Genomic DNA, 19261 nt, shown 5'->3' on the forward strand with positions numbered 1-19261 from the left:
GCACTATCACGCGCTATTGATGCCTGGAGGAACCTCCCTTTTCTGTGTAAAAGGGAGATACTTAATCCAGTAGCACACACAAAATGTCCAATATAAATTGTTTTCCTTAACCGAGTAACCTCTACGTGCTACTAAACACACACAGGACTCTAACCCTCGCAAGCGTACTGTCATCGTCTCTATTGTACAGGTAAGAAGCAAATCGGCGGGGACACCGCGGTGGTGAGTGGTGGGGTCACACCCTTCCCTTGTTTGCCTGACTCCTGGGGCAGCGCTTTCATCTCGCTGGTAGACCGCACCTGCTCCCTCTCCAAGGCGTAGCGGGGGCGGGCGCGAAACCCTGCGGCGCGCATTGCGATCAAGGAGAAAGGCCAGCGCTGGTCAGTGCATGTGTGGCCGGGATTCCTAGCACCCTGACATAGTGCCAACCCTAAATGGGAAAAGAGAAAACACGTTTCTGGATTTGGGACGCAAGTGGGAGAACAACACTTGGTGTCGGGTGCTTTAGAGCAAAGGGCATCGGAGGGAGGCTGAGGAAAAGGAAACCCGAGGTTGCGTCTAGGTGGCCACAGCGCGCACGCCCGCCGGCTGGTCCGACGACCGGGAAACTGACCCGGCTCTCTGCATTTCCATTGCCTCCCGGAGGGTGGCGCTCTAGGTCTCGGCGCGGGCCGGCCGGGGGCGGGCCCTGCTTCTCCTGCGCCAATTGGAATGCCGCAGGCCCGCAGCGGGAGAGACTGATTGGTCGGTGGAGGGGGCGGGTGCGCACAGCCTCCTGGGGCGGAGCCCGCTACCCGCCGGCAGGGGGCGCGCGCCTGGCGAAGAGGAGGCGCTTTCATGGAGGGGGCGGAGGCGCGGGAGGAAGCCTCGGTGGCCCGGGACCTGCTGGCCCTGGGGTAAGGGGAGCCGGGTGTGACTGGTGGGTGCAGGAAGGGGCAGGTTTGTCCTCAGACGCCCTTACTGACCTTTCCCACCCCTTCCCGCCGCCTCGGCCCCACCGCAGCTATGAGGGTTTCCCGGGGGCGGCGTCTCTGGGCACCTGGTGCCCAGACTTCAGGGAGCTGTGCGCGCGGCTGGCGGCGGAGCTGGCGACTCTGGGCGCCCTGGAGCAGGAGCGAGAGGAGGGCGCGGAGGCGCTGCGCGCCGGCCACTGTACGTGCGGAGCGGGAGGGTCGGAGGGGTGGAGCCGCCCGAGCCGCCGCCGCGCCCTGACGTCTGCGCCTCGTGTAGGCCCCGGCGCCGAGGAGGAATTCCTGCGACAGCTGGCCGGCCTGCTGCGAGAGCTGCACTGCCCCGACCGCGCGCTCCGCGGCGGAGACTGCGCGGCCGCGCTGCGGGAGCCCGGCGCGGGCCTGCGCCTGCTGCGTGAGCCGGGGCGGGCCGGGGATGCGGAAGTGGGCGGGGCCTCAGCATCGAGGGGGCGGGCCCTAGGCGCTGGCATGGGCCTGGGTTCCTGAGGGGGCGTGGTCAGACTTTTGTAGGGGCGTGGTCGGCCCACCTTTGATGTGGGTGGGCGCGGGGCCCGAAGTGGGTGGGGCCGGAGCATGGGGGCGGGCTTAGGGCGCCGCTGTGGGCAGGGTTAGAACTTTGCTAGCGGATCTCGGAGCTCACGTGGGTTGGTTTAGAGGCACCCGGACTGGTAGTTTCTTTATCTTTTTTTTTTTTTTTTAAGATTTATTTATTTATTTATACAAGCACTGGGCACAGTCAGAAGCGCGGGAGGGTGAGAGAATTCACCAGAGCCAGAGCGGGGAGCAGAGCAGGCAGAAGGACCGAAGCACACTGCTGAGGGGAGCAGCGGGCGGCAGGAGAGGTCTGCGCGCCATGTGGGACCATCACCCGGTGGCCGGGGATCGAACCAGCGCTGCAGAGGCTGTGGGCAGCTTTGCAACCCAGCGCTCAACCATTGCGCTACCCGGAGGCCCCTGACTGGTAGTTTTGAAGTGGGCAGGACTCGAATTCCGAGGAGAAATCTGAAACTATTCTGGAGGTTTCCTCGAGGTTCTAGATGGTCGAAACTATATATTGAGAGGTTTTTGAATATTTTGGAGGTTTTAGACCCCTGTGGGTGGGGTGACAGCCCACCTAGTTTACGCCATTCCCTTTCTCTACTTTTAGGCTTTCTCTGCTCCGAGCTCCAGGCTGCCCGCCTCCTCCGCCTGCACCCCAGGCTGGATGCTAGGCATGCGCCGCCTCGTGGGGAGGGAGGTGAAGAGGAAACTGGCATGGTCCAGGAGCTGCTCCTGACACTCCAGGCCCTGGGGCTACCCAGACCCACGCCGGGGAACCCCGCCAGCGCCAGTGGGCTGCTGCGGGAGTTGCATGCCAAGGTAGAAAGCCGAAGCCCCATCCGCACCCTGAACCCTTTTTCCACAAGTGCTCCTGGAGGGCTGTCCCAGCCACACTGCTGTTTTCTGATTCCGTGTTCTGGGTCCTCAGGACCGTGGGGAACAGGAGTCCACATAGCGTCCATCCGGTTTCTGCCCACTTAGTCTCAGGCTCTTCCTTCTCCCCTCAGATCTCGGAGCTTCTACCTTCCCTGCCCCCGGAGTCCTTGCAGCCCCTCCTCAGCCACCCGCTGGATGCACCCAGATGGGTAAGCTGTGTATGATTGTATGCGATCTCATCCAGAGGTGGGAGCGAGGGGTACCCCTGTCACAACTGAAATCTTTCCCCCCAGGAGGCGTTGCAGTTTCTGTCCCAAAGCCTGCACACTCAGTACCACTGCCGCCGCTGTCTCCTCCTCACCCGCCTGGACCTCACGACATCTGCTTTCCACTGGAGCGATCGCTCAGAGGTGTGGGCACAGGACTTTGGTAGAAGCATGGAGGGGGTGGGGGATGGGGGACAACAGCCCCAGGGAGGAGGAATGAGGGCCAGGAGTTTACCACCTTGAAGGTTCTGAGACAGAACATTTTAGAACCTTGTGGGGTTTGGGGTTCTAGGATCTCACAGTCCCCATAGCATTCTAGAGTCTAGGTGTCCCCCTGAGCTGGGAGTGTCTTCAGAACAATACTTCTTATTTAGAGATGTGGGAAGTGAGACCCTGAATGGGGAAGAGATGCTTCTGAGATGACAGATCTCACCTGGGGAGGGCTCTTGGGCACCTTCTCCATGTGCCACATCTTCCCAGGCCCAAGGAGAGGCCATGAAGGCAGTGCTGACTCCAATTCGAGAGGCTTTGACCCCAGAATCAGAGGTCTCCATCGCACATGTCCTGGCGGCCCGAGCTGACCTATCTCGTCTTGTCCCAGCCACCAGCAAGGCTGCCCGTCAAGGGACCTGCTGTGCCATCAACAAGGTGGGCACCTGGGTGTGGGGGAGGGACCTACATCCTTGGCTCTTTAAACTGGCCTTCCAGCCTTTGCCCTGGCCCAGCCTTGTCTTCTCTGCCTGGACTCCTGGGCTCTGGACTCACCGCCTCTCATCCACCCTGTGCACATGGCAGCTAGAAGGACATTGCTCACACAGAAATCTGACCATGCACTTCCCTAGCTCAAAACCCTTCTGTGGCTTCCTAGTGCTTTCAAAACAAAGTCCAATTGTTTACTGAGCCCTTGCCTGCTTCTCCAACTTTGACTTACAATCATTCCCTACCACCTCAACTTGTCTATTATATTGATTTTTAACCATTTTAAAGCGCAAAGAACCTTTGTATAAATGATTAGGTATTTAGCTTCATGCCCCTGTTTGAATAACTAATACTTATGTGAATTCTTGATGAATAATGTCTAGCTCAGTAAAGAGTGAGGCAAAACATAAGAAAAAAAGTTATTTACTTCAAGGTAAGCAAACAACATTACAGGTGATGTGGAAGTGGTGGCTAGTTAGGGAGAAAAACAATAACACTGGCTTGCTAGAAAGCCCCATACATGAAATAGACATAAGTTGAAGTGTCTTTGTTTTCTTGTTAATTTTGGTGGCGACTTGGATCTCTGCCCTTCCCCCTCTTGCTAAGGCCCCTGGAATCCAGGTCTGTGTCTTCCACCAATCTAGCCCCCCCATTCCCTAGCACTATACCCCCATTGCCAGCAATTGCCCTTCCTTTTTCAACCTCATGCTGCTCCTGTGACTCTGGCATCCTGGTCCAAGATCCTTTTTTTTTTTTTTTTCCCTTGGGAACTTAAATCTGATCAACTCTCAGGTGCTTATGGGCAGCGTGCCAGACCGGGGGGGCCGCCCCAATGAGCTGGAAGCGCCCATGCCCAGCTGGCAGAGCAGAAGAGAGGACGGAGGTGGGCGAAGGGCAGGCCGCCAGTGCTGGGGCCGCAAGAAGAAGAAGAAGAAGTAAAGGACTGGCAGTCTGGGGGCTGGAGGGGCGTCCTCTGTGAAAGGCTGACACCATTGACAATCTTTGGGGAGTCAGTTTGAGGGTTTCTCTTGGCACCTGACACCTAGGCCCCACACACCTTGTTCCTGAGGTTGCAACTGTCCTTCCTTCATCTACCACTGAGCAGCAAGGTTCTCTGAAAAATAAATGTAATATTTGACAGTAGTAGGACCCATTTCTGTGGGGGCCAGGTGAGGGGTACTGGGTCTGAGGAGAGCTAGGCGCTCTTTGCTCCTCAGGAACACGTCTTTGCCTTCCTGAGGGCATAGGGAGGGAGACACATAGCATGGGGCAGACATCAGTCGGGCACCTGTGCCACCCGTGTTCCAGGTACTGGGGGCACAATGGGAGGTACAGATAATAAAAAGCTCTTTTCTCTTGGAGCTGATATTTCTGGTGAGAGGCAGCAGACATTAAATGAAATACATAGGGTAAAATGCAGTCTGTCAGATGTGGGGAAAGGACTTTGGAGAAAAATCACGCAGGGTGGGGAGGCAGGATGGGGATGGGGGGACTGTGACTTTGAGGATAGTCAGGGGAGGGAAGCCTCACCGAGAAGGTGACACTTGAGCTAAGTCCCAAAGACAGAACCAGGAGGGCCTCTGGGGAGGAGCGTTGCAGGCAGAGGGAACGACCGGTGCAGAGGCCCTGAGGTAGGAGTGTGTTTGGCATGTTTGGGGATCACTGGGGCTGGAACAGCTGAAGCAGCTGAAGCAGGAGGCAAGTGGTGGGAGGGGAGGCCGGGAGGTGTTAGGGGCAGGATGTGGGGCGGGCTTTAGCAAGGACTGGCTTTTGCCCTGCGTTGAGACGGAGGCATGGAGTGCTCTGGGCCCCGGAGGGACATGGTGCGATCAGGTGTTCACAGGCTCCCTGTCCCACCCCTTCTACAACCTTCTCTCTGGAACTGCAGTTTGGAAGTCTGCCCACCCAGCCACATTGCCTGTCAGTGTAGCGTTCTGGCCAAGAGCTTTCATTTAAGAGCAGACAGCAGAGTCCGGTCTCCAATGCTTAGGCGTCTGCCACCTCGGTGGAGCAGCTTAACCCCACTGAGCCTCAGTTTCCTCATCTGTAATATGGAGATTTAAGGAGTCGGGGAGATGATGTCTAAGTCTGGATGGATCCGGTGGGGAGCTGCACAGGTACCGTGGGCAGGAAAAGGGAAGATGATTAGGCGCCACTCTGATGCCAAAGAAGAAAAATCCTTCTTTGGGGTAAGAGACGATGGACACATCAGCGAAAGCGGTGCCGGGGACGAGGTGAGGCCAGTGGGGGCTCCCCTGCAGGCTGAGTACCAGAAGGTGGAACTGACTTTGGGGGAGGGGAGCGGTGCAGAGAAGACGGAGGTGATGTCTGGGAATTCTGCTTGGAGGACTGGATGGTCGTCGGGGTGCTGGTTGGGAGGGGGTCCTGGAAGGAGGGAGACACTGGGTGATGTAGGGGGTCGGCCATTCCTCAGAGATCTTCACTACCCATCTGGTCTCACCCAGACTTAAGTAGATGCATGAATATCCCCTGTGTACCCCTCCCCCCACCCCCCAGCATCTCCCTTTGCGTAGTGGAATCTACTTCATTGGCACTGGCACTCCTATTCAGCCTCCTTTTGGCCATTGTATTGTTTTCTGTCTTTTTTTCCTCCCTAAGTCCCTTTTCTGTCCTGCAAGTGGTTACTTTCCTGCCCTCCAACATACCGAAATTTCTATTTTAATATTACCCTTGCAAAGCAACCAGTGTTTCTGCCCTCCCGTGCAAGTCATTGGGGACTTTTGCGCATTTTTGCTTTTCTCTGCTTCCAACAATTTGTCTGGGTTCCCTCAGGCTCAGGGCCTGCTCTCCCCACATCCAGCTGGGACAGCTCCTACTTACCGTCTCTGGTTCCCAGGAGGGGTGTGGGGGCTCTGTCTGGGTCCAGGCATTGCAAAGGTGGCGCCCAGTCTCAGGGTCCAGGCATACTGTGAAGGGGAGATTGTCCTCGGTGCCTTTTTGTTGGAAGGAAGGGATGTGGGTATGATGAGAGGGTCTCAGGACTCCGGAGTTAACCCCCAGAACCCCTGCCCGGGCCAGGTACACCTAAGGTCTTACCATAGTTGGCATGGGTGGGTGTGGGTGGTGGGATGGGGGCTCCCGGGGGGCTCCCATCGCCCTTGGTCCCTGACTTCTTACATTCCACCTTCACCTGGTCTCTGCACTGCTTGTGGCAACACAGCCCGCAGTCTAGGGGAAGGTGAGCAGTTAGTGACCAGAGACCCAGTCTGTACCCCTGTTTTTCCAGCCTGCAGGTCCTGGACTCCCCCACTCACCCCGACAGCGGTAGCCTTGCTTGGTGACACCCCAGAGCTGCAAAGAGAAAGCTGAACAGGTTACCCTTGGGGAGGGATGGCTGGGGTCAGGGGGAGGGGTGCGGGAGACGGGAAGTGTGGACACCATCCAGGTTTGGCAAATTATCAAGCCTAGGGTGGAGTCTGGAGATGAAAGGAATATGGAGGTTATCTCAAGTCTGGGGAGATCAAGTCTGATCAAGGGCCTGGATCTGCGAATTAGGCAACATTTGTAATGAATCAAGTATAAATTTCGTGGGCAGGGTTGTGTCAGTGGTGTTCCCTGCCGGGCCCCTGAGCCTACAGCCGTGCACAGTAAGCAAGGTTGGGGGCTTGGTCTTGGCTTAGAGGTTGAGGGCTGATGTTATCCAGAGCTTGAGGACACCCTGACTGTGGACATTACTCAGGGTCTGAATTACCTGGAGTCTGGACACTTGGAAATTGATCCTGTTTGGAGGTAATCTAGCCAGCTTTGTAGCTGCTCTGGGGTTTCAGATGCTCCCCATCATTTGGCAACACTCCAGAATGGAGGTCATGGCGGTGGGGGCATCTCTGGACTTTCGAGATTATTCAGGATATAGTCAATACCCAGTGTTGAGGGTTTATGTGAAATGTGGGTGGGGGAGTTAGGACTGGAGGATTTTCTGGGATTTGGGGGTTCTTTGGGGGCTAGGGACCATGAGTGCTGGAGGACAGGGCTGGCTGTGAGGAGTTAGGGCCCTTCTGGGGAGATGAGGGCGAGGCGGGGGCAGGGTGCTCACGAAGCCGTTGCAGCTGTCACAGAAGGTGGGCTTGCGGAAGGTGACCTCATGGAAGGTATGCAGGAAGGCCAGGCCCAGCTTGGAGCAGATGGCGCTGGCCCGGAGCAGGTACCCTGTCAGCTCCTCTCGGCTGAAGGAGCCCCTCCTGGGAGCAGAGACCCACTTCAGCATGACTGGCCCTCCTCCCACACCCAGGAGTTCTGGTGCCCCCAATATCCTCATCTGTTTTGGGGGGCCCAGGAGGCAGGATCACTTACCCCTGGCGGGGAAGCGGGTGGAGGCCATGACAGGCGAAGGGGAAGTTGCCTGAGAGTCGCTCAAAGTCCTCCGCAGAGATGGTCCCTCGGCCTTCAGGGTCATAATTCTTGAACACGGACTTGGGAGGAGCATGGGCAGGGCGAGTCAGGGCGAGTCAGACCGAGTCATGAGCCCCAAGGCCTCAGGTTCCCTCTCCAGTTTGGGACTGTCCAGACATCATCCTTCCTGGCCCCCGAGACCACCCACAGTCTCCCTCTTACCTCCACCAGCTGCTCCACGTGCCGACGCAGGGTGACCCTGTCGGTCTTGGGAGTCACTCCGGGGGCCCACTCCACCACCAGGGGCGCTTTGAAGGGGGATGGTGGCTGAGGCAGGGGCAGAGGGGCACAGTGAGTCAGAGCATGGGCTTGAGCCAGAGGGCAGAGGTCAGGAGTCGGATCTCACCAGACTTTTGGGACAGCGAGGCTCCCGGGCGTAAGAAAGCTCATAGATCTCGTCCTCTGTGTAGAAGAGGTCCAGGGACAGCTGGGGGCAGGCAGGGCATTATAGACACTCCTTAGCCCCATCCACCTATAGCCCGACCATGCCCATCCTTTTCCCACAGCCCCTCTTCACTGGGGTCCCCTTGGGCCTTCTCTCCCTCTGAGCCCCCATCCACACTATCCCCGGGGCTCCTATCCCAGAAACACCATTTTCTCGCCGAGCCTTTTGGATGCTTAAATACCCCCGCACTTTCGTCTTCCTTGCCTTTCATTTTCCCAGGGCACGTACCATGTAGAGGACCATAGACTGACTGGCTTTGTTTTATCAGCTGTTTCCCCCTTTAGGACGTCAGCCCCATAAAAACAGCAATTGTTTTTCCCTGGTTTGCTCACTGCCCTGAGCCTCTGTGTCGCATGCAGAGCTTGGCTTGCTGAAGGTGCTTGGTGCGATTTGGGCTGATGGCCTCTTAGCAAAACACAGGACTTAAAGTACCTGTCATAGGTGGGGTAAGGCAGGGCCAGCTTCCTAGGCAGGTCCCCCACTACGAAGAGCCCCTCCCCCCCATTTTGTTTAATGCCCAGCTGCCACCATCTTGAAATTCTTAAGAATTCTGAATAAGGAACCTCTCATTTCCATTTTGCCCTGGGCTGACCTTGTCTTGGAGTTTGAAATTCAACTTTTCCATCTTAGACTAGTCAGCCCTCAGATTCCCCATCTTTCTCAATTTATAGCTCCTTGGAAGGTATATTTTTATGTATAAAAATAAAACAAAATATGAAATGGAAGCAGAAGCCCACAGTCCAGTCTTAGGCCACAGCGTGGTGGGGTTCACACACAGGTTCTGAAGCTGGCCTGCCTGAGTCCTAACCCAGGTTTCACAGCTGTGGGACAGCAGGCAGGGGACGCTGTAGGCCTCAGTTTCCCAGTCTGTAGAATGGGCATCATAACAGTCTTGCAGGGTGAGGATATGAGGCGGAGCAAAGGACCCATAGTGTTGACCATGGTGCCTGGCACGTGATGAATGAGCAGTAACTGTTAGAGCTTTTGCCTTACATTCCTGGACTAGTGGCATGAGAAGCTCAGAACCTTGGGGTTAAGGAGTGTGAAAGCCCACAGCCATCCCCAGCTCAGACAGATGGATACTGGATTTCTGGGGTGCATATGGGGGGAGTACATTGCTCACAGAGCGTTCCCCGTGACTGATGGACTGATGGGTTGTTCTCACCCACTCTCTGAAGTGCATCCTATTATTGTTCCCATTTTGCAGATAGAGGAACTGAGGCCAAGGGGTTACATGACTTGCCTGAGGCCACACAGCTAGAAAAAAGTCCTAGATGCTCTGGCTTCAAGGCCCCAGCATACCAGCACTGTCTTCCTGGTTGAGCTGCCCCTCACCGCCCAGGGCCTTGAATCTCAGCAGCTGCGGGCTCAGCTCACCGTGAGCAGATGAAGCAGGTCCTCATTGGCACTGCAGGGGGGGTGCTGCCTCTGCAGTTCCGCTAGCTCTTGCAGCCGCTGATAGAGGCTGTTGAGCTTGGGCAGGTACAGGCGGCCATCAGGCAACCTGTCGGAATGTGCCTGGTGCAGGGACACCAGGTCCTTGAGATGCACGCCCAGGACAGGCAGCCGGAAGCCTGTGCAGCTGGCCCAGGTGCGGCGGTAGCAGGCGTAGTTGTTGTGGGAGGCCAGGAGCTCAGTCAGCTCTAGCAGGACCTGTGTGGGAGGGGAGCGTTCAGGCCGGAGATGTTATTGGGGGGCCTAGTTCTGTTGCCATAGACTCCCTGAAGGGGAGTATCCTAGCAGCCTCCTGGGAGGTCCAAACCCCCAGGGCTGCAGTGGCACTTGGGACATCTCAGGTATGCCCCTCATGGGCCTCAGCATCTCTCCAGACTGTTCTTCCTCTCGGGTCCCCACCTCAGAAGGGTCCCACTATTCCCCACCCCCCAGGCTAGAGTGATTTTTCAAGAACCCAAATCTGATGACGGGTGCTGTCCTCACTCCCAGAGCCCCCCTCGCTCCCAAGGCCATCCGGGCACCCCAGACCCGCAGTCTAGTTGCGAGGCTCAGCAGGGTCTTCCCCATGGGGTCTCCATCGCTGTTTCCTGCTGCTTCCTGACCTCAGGCACACCCATCTCCAGAGTGACTCCTTCCCCACACTTCCCAGGACATGACGCTCCCAACCCGTGCTTCTCCCAGGAAGCCCAAATGTTGGCGCTTTTGCTCATGTGATTTCACTCTCCACCTGGACTGTGAGCACTTTGCTAGCGTGTCCCTCCGCTGTCCAGACAGGGGGAGCCAAGCAGGGTCAGCACAGGGGTGGGTGGGTGGGTGAGGAGGGAGGAGAAAGCCTGGGGCCTGTTGGATTTGGAGGAGCAAGGTCTCTGTGGCTCCAGGGCCCTCGGCAGGGGTTAAGGGGACTCGAGGGCCAGTGGAAGGGGGCACTAGTCTAACTGGTTGCTGGAACTTTGGGGAGGGCGGCGGGGGATTACCTTGGTGCTGTCAGGGCTCAGGTGGGTGTGGGAGTCCTTGAGCCTGGAGATGGCACTGTGGCACAGGCCCCCCGTGACCGCCATCAGCGTGTTGAAATTCTGCAGCTGGTGGAGCCTCTAGAAGGGTGGGCAAGGCAGAGATGATGGGTGTTACATGGCAGATGGCAAGTTGGGGTTCAGATGAGCGTATTCCATATGAGTTGGGGTATCAGGCTGTGTAGGTGGGGACTGATAGGGGCATCAGACAGTTGATATGTGTCAGGCAGGAGTGGGCCACAGGCAGGTATGTGGGGAAGGGACAGCTTGATGTGAGGCCAGAAATAAGTTGGGGAGTCATGTCAGTCACTGGGGAATTGGACAGATTTTGGCATCAGGCAGGTGTGGGGCATTCAGTGACCTGGGAGTCAGGCTGTTCCAGCTATCAGGGGAGGAAGACAGAAGACCTGTTCTTGCAGAGTTAGGAGCCAGGCAGAGGTAACTGGGGTCAGAATGATACGGTGGAGTGAGAGACAGGCGTGGTTCACCAGGTACCTGGGACAATTGCCTCACCCTCCCCTTTTTCAAGTTTCCAGGGTGGAGGTCACTGGGGAAAAGGTGGGGTTAGGGAGAAATGGAAGATGCTCAGATTGAGGAGACTGCAGGGAGACCCCTGAACCCCAGGTCTGAGGAGCAGCAGTAGGAAGGAAGGCACTGGAAGGCGCCATAGGAAGGGCTTGGTCTTCGAGGAAGTACAAAAGGGGGTGTGGCCACATTGGGGGAAGGAGGGCTTCCCTTTTCTGAAGAAGTGGTTTGGGGCGGGGGACATGAGGGGGCGTGATGCAATGGGGCAGGGCCAGGGAGAGGACTAAAGTGGGGCTGACAGATGCTGTCATTGTCCTGAAGGGTCCCCTGGGGCCTACGGACTGGCATGGAGGGTGATGTAAAGGTGGGGGTATAATAGAGGTGCTCTCACTGCCTTGGGGACAGAATGTTCTGGCATGAAGTTTTGGAGGTGGAACCCTGGAGGGACATGTAGGACCAAGGATTGGGGCTGGGGTGGGTTTGACACAGTGAAGTCCAGGCCAGAAAGAAGTGCCATCCTAGACCAGGCTCTACTAGGGGCACGGGTGGGGCCAGAGTGGGGGGTGTGGTGTGATGGGGGAGCCAGGCGGTGGATGGCTTTACCACCCTGAGGGCCCGCTGGGGCCCAGGGGCAGGGAATCTGAACTGCCAAGGGGAGGGTCAGGTAATTGCGAGTGCCCTGGGAACTGGCAGGACAGCGGCAGGCCTCACCTGTGCCACGCAGATGAACTTGTCCAGCACCTGAGCACGCTGTGTAGGCCCGGGGCGGCTCAGAACCATGACCTGCACCCAGCGGGACACGCTGTTGCTGAGACCTACGGATCCTTCCAGGGCAGGGCAGCCGCGCACAGAGCCCTGCAGAACGTAGCCCCGCAGGTCCTGGGGCTGGGGGTGAGGTGGGCTTCAGGTGGGCAATAGCTTCCAGGCCCGGCAGCTCACACCCCTCACCCTGGCCAGTCACAATCTCATCCCATATTCTAGCCGGGTCTAACTGGAGTGACCTTTGCCATCTGTTTCCTCCAACCAAGCTGACACTTACTCCTGACATCGCCGTGAATATTACGATATTCCCATTGTACAGATGAGGGCATTGAGGCACAGACAAGGTAAGTAATTTGCCAGGGCCGCACAGGCGTGGGTCAGGGTGGAAGTCCAGCCTGTTGCTCTTCACTGGACTGTTCTACAGTCAGCAAAGGGAAGGGTGGCAGGGAGGATGTGAAACCAGGTCTGTTTGCTCTGCCGAGGGGTCAGCCTTTCATACCCTCTGCACTGTGTGTGTGTGTGTGTGTGTGTCTACAACCAGGAAGTTTTCACATTAGGAACCAGATCCCCACCTTCCTTTGAACGGATGATGGCCCTGGCTAACACACTTATAGGCTGAAGCATGCAAAACTGTGGTTTGGGCAGGTAACATCTCGAAATTGCAAACGATTCAACAAGTGCGCGCTTACTCTCGATCAGCCACAGAGACAGGAACTATTAAATTCCCCTTTTACAGAAAATAGACCTGGGCACAGCGAATCTAAATGCTTCTCAAATAAGTGAAACATTAGTAACATGAGTTGAGCCCTTGCTATATGCTCCACTGCGACCAGCATTTTTAAAATCGACATATTCACTTAGTTCCCCAGCCATCCAGGGATGTCTCATGACCTCCATTTTACCCAGAAGACTGAGTCCCAGCGAGAAACTACTTCAAAGTTCCATGAATAAGAAGGGGCTGTTGGGGTGTGAACCCAGATGCTCTGTGCTCATCCAGTTTCACTTATTTCCCTGGACCCTCCAGCACCCAGGGCTGAGAGTTTGAGGTCCCTGCCCAACGCCTACGCGGGGGTCCTCTCTGTCTTGCCTGGGCTCAGCCCCCAGCGCCTCCCCAGAAGGGGTAGCGGTGTCCTCACCGTGATGGCCTGGAAGGACCGGAACTCCAGGTAAGTGAGGTGCTGAGCCAGCTCCCCCGTCTCCAGGTGGTCGAAAAGCAAGGACACTTTGCGCTTTTTGCCTAGACCTGGGCTGCTCATGGGTGGTGGAGGGCCAGGTCCGCCCGGACTCAGACTGGGAGAAAGGGGGGTAGATGTGGGGTATGGAGGGAGACGGCAGAGCGGGGCTGGGGATGGAAGGGTGAGGGACCAACTCACAGGTTGGAGGAGTCTCCCAGGTTCCTCTGGGCTGAGTTGCCCTCCTCACCCACAGTGGCCCAGAAGCGACCGATAACCTCTTCTAACTGGGGCTCCTGGTGCACCGCTTCAGGGTGTTGGGTCAGCCAGTACCTGAGGGTGGGATGAGGTGTCCTTGGGGGAGGGGAGCGCTGTAAAGGTGTCTCGGACTGAGGAATTGGCCGGTGCTGGGCTGATGGGAGTCTCTGGAAGGTTGGGATTCAGAGAAGCACCAGACTGGGGTGCTCTGTGGGGGTGGGATTGGAGACAGACTGGGGTGATTGCGTGAAAGTGGATTTCTAGGAAGCAGGATGGTGGGGTTATCTTAGGAGCAAGGCTGGGGCCTCTTGGCACAAATTTTGGAGAAAATAGGGTCCTGGGGGCCTCCCTGGTGGCACAAGGGGTTAAGCACCACGCTATGAAGCTGTCCGCAGCCTCTGCTGCAGGAGTTCGATCCCCGGCCAAGGAGCTACCCACATGGCACAGCAGACCTGTCCTGTCTCGCCCGCTGCTCCCCTCAGCAGTGTATTTCAGTCAGTCTGCCTGTTCTGTTCCCCACTCTGTGTCTGGTGAATCCTCTCACCCCTCAAACCCCTGACCTGTACCCCAGCTCTTGTATGCATAAATAAAACTTAAAAAAAAAAAAAGTAATGTGGTCCTGGAAGCTAGGCAGGGGTATGTGGGCGGTGGGGATTTAGGGACTCAGGGCAGGACGTCTCTGCTCCCCACCTATACGATCTACTTAGGGTTAGGGTTTCCTAGGAGGTGAAGAGGAGTCTTTGGAAGGTGTTTTTTGGGGAGAAAGTGGAGCGGGGGTTTTGGGTCCTGCTAGTGGGGGTCTTGGCGCAATCTTACCTGACCAGGTGACAGATTTGCAACTGCCTCAGCTCTTGTGTGTCTCTGGTGGCCTCCTGGTACTTGAATTCTGGTCAAGGCTCTGATATCCAGTACCCCAGATCTGCCTGCTCACCCCATCCCCACCCCCAGGCTCTCATCACTCCGCCCTCCACCCCGCACACGTGCTTTTGGCCCTGGGAGGATATAAGGTCAGCAGACGGCTGGCAAGATGGGCAGAAGGCAGCACCCAGCTGTGCATGGTCAGCACCATGTTGAGGACGTGGTCCCTGCGGCACAGGCTGCCAGCGGCGTCTGGGGGGGGAGGAAGCAGACCGGTCTGCTTGGGTAGTAGATGATCCATCCAGAGCTGGTTGGATCGCCTGGTTCCAGTGCCACTCTACCCGAGACCACCTGCATGACTTGGGCAATCAGCTTAACCTCAGTTAAGTTTGTGCCTCAGTTTCCTTGTCTATGGGGTGCATGGGCTAGGCCAGCGCCTCAGAAGTTAGGTTGAAGATCAAAGTAATATGAGACCTTCGCTGTGCATCTCAGGAAGAAGAAATGCAGATGTCTCTCTCACCCGCCTCAAAAAAGGTTGCAATTCATTCTGCACACCCCTACCGCCACTTTATATGCCCTTAAACTGAGGCCCAGAGAGAGGTGGGTGCTTGGCCCAGCCATGGATGGGGGTACCAGGAAGGAGACACTCACCGAAAGACTGGATGCATTTCTCCAGCAGCTCATCTTCGCTGCAGCTGCCCTCGCTCAGCATGCCCAGAGCCATGGAGGCCATGACCTTGCTGATTTCCCGGGGGCTGGGACACGTCTTGTGGCGGCGGGCCTGTCGGGGCCGGCCCCGACCCCCTGTCTTCCCCAGGCATTCCTGGTGGGACTTCCTGTGAGCACACCCCCAGGGGATCATGGGAACCCATTCCTTCATGCAGAACCCCCAAATTCTGCTCTTACAGGTTAACTCCAAGGGTAACTTCTGTCCCCTTCAGAGAATCAGGGGGAAAGACCCTCAAGACTCCCCTGAAGCCCCCAGGGAATTATGGGAAAAGATCACTGGGGTCCCCCTCCCACTAAGAACCAATCAGAGAGTCATAAAGACTCCCTCTAGTCACTGACCCCAAATTCCCCTTGACTTTATGGTCCTCTCAGAAGGGAGGTTTTCTGTGACAGACCCCTGGCCTCCCAGGGAATCAGGAGAGAAACCCCCTGAATTTCCTGCCTACCCCTCGGGGCACCATAGGAGACACAGCCTTCAGGGAGCTGCCTTAGAATCCCTTTTCTTCTGCACCCCCTCCCTTCCTCTCCCGGCCCTCAGACCCCTGAGATTTCATGTCTCCATCTTCCTCCACCTTGACCCCACTAAGGTGACAGACCCCCCCCCCCACCCGCCCACCAGTCCTTCTGGCAGAACTTGAGTCTTTGCTGCCAGACTGGCTTCCTGGCTTTGCAGCCTGGAGAGAAGCTGTGCGTGCATCGTGGCCTCGCTAGGGCCCTTGGGAGCTGGGTGGGGTCCCTGGGGCTGAGGCAGCTTCAAGGAAAGTTTAAAAATAACCCTCATGCTGCTTTGTGCCTCCCCGAGGCTGGCGTTCTAGTTGGGGAAAGAGAGTAATGGAGACAGACAAGGTAGGGGAAGGAGGGACAGAATCCAGGCCGTGGGGCCTGGGGATGCACTAGTCAGACAAAAACAGATGGGGAACATTTCTGCTCCTGTGTGACTTTGTGCAGGTCATGGCATTGCTCTGGGTCTCAGTTTCCTCATGGAAAAAATGAGGGTCACCCTTGGGCCTTCCCCAGGACTTACTACCAACATTCAATGCTAAGCTTCAAAAGTGTGGAATCAGGGACCTCGGGATCTCAGGCTGTTAATTGGCAGAGATGGGAAAGTTGAACTTGAGCTGCTGAGAGAGAAAGTGATGGAGAAGCCGTGAGCCAGACCCACGGCATGGGGGTGAGCCAAGAAATCGGGGGACACTCCCGACAAGGACACTGCCAGATGCCTGGCACATCCTAAGGGCTCAGGAAATCAGTATTGAATGGTGTGGAACGGCAGCTGGCATTTATTGCTACTGAGGACGCGCTGGCCAGAGATGAGAACCTCTGTAAGTCAGTGGTTCCCAGAGCATGGTCCCCAAACAATACCCCCAGCACCACCTGGGGATTAGCTATAAATGCACATTCTCGGGCCCCGCCCTATGCCTACAGGCCAGAAACGTTGGGTGACCTGTGCTTTTCAAACCTTCAGTGGCCCTGTGGCTTGAGAACCACGGCCTAGATTGCATATCACACATCTCTCCAAGGAGGGACTAGGCTTAATCTATTGACAGAAGAAGAAACTGAGGCCCGAAACAACGAAATGACTTACCTAAGGCCACACAGCCAGAAAATGAGGCAGCTGTTTCCCCACCACTAAACTGCTGGATATGATGGGAAAGGAACCCCTCTGTCCATCTGAAACATGCTGGGAGAGGCTGGAGGGGCTACCCAGGCTAGGGGCCAGCCCCAGTCACCCCGTGAGGACTGCAGAGCAGGCGTGGCTGGTGGAAGAAACCTCTTCCAGAACTCCCTGCTGGAGCAGCTGCTAGGCCCTTACCTGCAGACTGTTCGCCCCCTGTAGTGTCTGGAGCAGCCAGGTGTGGCTTCAGAGGTGGGGGACCGCCTTGCCCTGCGTCATGCTCCCCTCCCCCGGGGCAAGGCCCTGCAGGAGCCTAGAGTTTCCAGTCCAGAGGGCAGTGACTGTCTTGGGGAACCAGGAAAGCCCCAGGGAGGGCAGAGGCTCCCAGCTAGGGAGCTAGGAAGGGGGGGATGCAGGGCAGCTCAAACTGCAGGGAGAGCAGGGTCAGGCCCCCTCAGCACTACATTTCAGTAGATCCACCTGTTCTGCTCCCCACTCTGTCTCTGGTGAGTCCTCTCACCCTCCCGCACCCCAGTTCTCGTATGCGTAAATAGATAAATCTTTAAAAAGAAAAAGACTCGGCCCCTAGCTGCCTCTGGGTTCTGGGATACCCCTTTCCACTCGGCACCCTGTTCCTGCTCCCAGAAAGGCCCACCACCAAACCCCTGGTCAGCACCTCCCCAACCTTCTCACGCAGCGCAGCCCGCTGCACAGGGCTGAGGGTGCGCCCCCTCTCCTTGGACCTCTTACCTCTTACTGTCTTTCCTGTTCATACTTCCTGAGGGTTGGAGGGTAAGGGGGGTGTTGCATGAAGGTGGCTCAGCTCCTCCCCCTCGCCAATGCACCAGCTTCTTAGCCCCTTGGGAGCTGGGGCCTCCTCAGTGCTTGGGAAGGAAAGAGGAACTGCCCCTCCCCACCCAGGGGGAAGGAAGAGGCCGGGGAGAGACCAAAGGCCCCCCCTCCCCTACAGGGGGATCCCTTCAGGCTGAGGTTTCCGGTACTGATGGCCTCTGCCCCTGATGCCCAGTGCCCAGCAGGCTCCCTCTCTATCTCCCCCATCTTTCTGCCTCTAGACCCACGATTCTCTGTTATACTTCAATAAAGCAGGTTTTTAAAAAAAGGATATGACACATTTATGTAAACACACGGAAACTCAAAAGAAAAGCTTGCAAGTCTGTGTGGACATAGGTATACAGGGCACAAGGGTTTGGATGGAAATGCACAAGACATACATTTTGTATTTCTTTGTATGTTTCTTTCTTTTTTTTTTTAAAAAAAAGATTGGGCCTCCCCTGGTGGCGCAGCAGTTGAGCGCTGGGCTGCGAGGCTGCCCACAACCTCTGCAGCGCCGGTTTGTTCCCCGGTCGCCGGCGAGGGTCCCACAAAAAAAAAAAAAGATTTATTTATTGATGCATTCAAAAACTGGGTACAGGCCCGAGATGTGGGAGGTGAGAGGATTCACCAGAGACAGAGTGGGAAGCAGAACAGGCAGATTGACTGAAATACACTGCTGAGGGGAGCAGCGGGTGAGTCAGAAGAGGTCGGCTGCGCCTTGTGGGTCAGCTCCCTGGCTGGCTGGGGATCGAATTTGCACTGCAGAGGCTGCACTGTCCCGGCAGCTAACAGCTTCACAGCTCTGCACTTAACCCCTTGTACCACCAGGGAGGCCCTTCCTTGTATGTTTCTTTTCCTCCTGATTTAGTTTTTTTTTTTTTAAAGATTTATTTATTTATGCATACAAGAGCTGGGGTACAGGCCAGAGGTGCAGGGGGTGGGAGGATTCACCAGAGACAGAGTGGGGAGCAGAACAGGCAGACTGAAATACACTGCTGAGGGGAGCAGCGGGCGAGGCAGGAGAGGTCTGCTGTGCCATGTGGGTTGCTTCCTGGCTGGCCAGGGGATTGAACTCATGCTGCAGAGGCTGTGGACAGCTTTGCAGGTTGCATTTTATAACTCCTTGTGCCACCAGGGAGGCCCCTAGTTTAGTTTTAATAAAATCACGTGTACCCCAGAAAACATTTTCACCATTACTTTCATTATCACAAGCCCTTATGTAGCACCAACTGTTTACCACACAGTATGGTAAATATTTTGAATATTAAAATATGAACTCATTCGATTCTCACACCGTCTTAAAGAGTGTTATCTGATTATGGAAACGTTAGAAAGAGAGGTAAACTTTCTGGAAGTCCCCTCCCCAGAGAGTCTCCCACATTCCCTCTCAAGCAGGGATGACCAATATCACATATTATCAGATTTCAAGAAACAATTATGATTTGTGTCTTGTACTTCAGTGAAAAAATATGTTAAGCATGACACATGTAGGTAAAAGAATTTTTATAAAAATAAAAATTTTTATTTTTATTTTTATAAAGTTAAGGCCAAGAGTTGGGATGAAGTCCATAAATCAAGAACCAGGACATTCCCCTCCCCTCCCAGTGTCCTTGTGCCCCTTCCCGGTGCTGCCCCCCTAAGGTTACCACCAGCCTGTTTGTCAACAGTCACTTTACCTGCATTTGAATTGTATGTAAATAGGATCACTTCATGTGTCTGGCTTCCTTCATTCAACATCATGTCTTTTTTTTTTTTTCAAGATTTATTTATTTATACAAGCACTGGTTACAGTCAGAAGCGTGGGAGGGTGAGAGAATTCACCAGAGCCAGAGTGGG

The 19261-nt window shown here is 55.9% G+C and overlaps 2 protein-coding genes across 3 annotated transcripts; one reads left to right on the forward strand and one right to left on the reverse strand.

Moving 5' to 3' along the window:
* Nucleotides 1-837: 837 nt before the first annotated feature.
* On the forward strand, nucleotides 838-4434 carry FAM98C (family with sequence similarity 98 member C; the record flags this gene model as incomplete). Of its 2 annotated transcripts, XM_084256678.1 has the most annotated exons (8): nucleotides 838-896; nucleotides 1004-1152; nucleotides 1231-1365; nucleotides 2119-2330; nucleotides 2519-2596; nucleotides 2681-2797; nucleotides 3134-3301; nucleotides 4145-4434. In XM_084256678.1, 8 exons carry the CDS (start codon nucleotides 838-840, stop codon nucleotides 4289-4291), a joined length of 1065 nt encoding a protein of 354 aa, XP_084112804.1. In that variant the 3' UTR covers nucleotides 4292-4434. The 2 variants fall into 2 exon arrangements, with proteins under 2 accessions (XP_084112804.1, XP_084112805.1); XM_084256679.1 differs by lacking the exons at nucleotides 2519-2596; nucleotides 3134-3301.
* Nucleotides 4435-5560: 1126 nt separating this feature from the next.
* On the reverse strand, nucleotides 5561-17379 carry RASGRP4 (RAS guanyl releasing protein 4; the record flags this gene model as incomplete). The annotated part of the gene is made up of 17 exons (XM_084256901.1): nucleotides 17342-17379; nucleotides 14899-15083; nucleotides 14370-14499; nucleotides 14206-14250; nucleotides 13333-13464; nucleotides 13096-13249; nucleotides 11909-12082; nucleotides 10637-10753; nucleotides 9585-9860; nucleotides 8109-8189; nucleotides 7925-8029; nucleotides 7664-7782; nucleotides 7407-7551; nucleotides 6628-6664; nucleotides 6410-6541; nucleotides 6056-6306; nucleotides 5561-5737 (listed from the first exon to the last, which is right to left on the reverse strand). The coding sequence occupies exons 1-17, from the start codon at nucleotides 17362-17364 to the stop codon at nucleotides 5561-5563; spliced, it is 2283 nt and encodes a 760-aa protein (XP_084113027.1). The 5' UTR covers nucleotides 17365-17379.
* Nucleotides 17380-19261: the final 1882 nt, after the last annotated feature.

Source organism: Talpa europaea (genome assembly GCF_964194135.1).
Source record: "Talpa europaea genome assembly, chromosome: 16".
Taxonomy (NCBI): domain Eukaryota; kingdom Metazoa; phylum Chordata; class Mammalia; order Eulipotyphla; family Talpidae; genus Talpa; species Talpa europaea.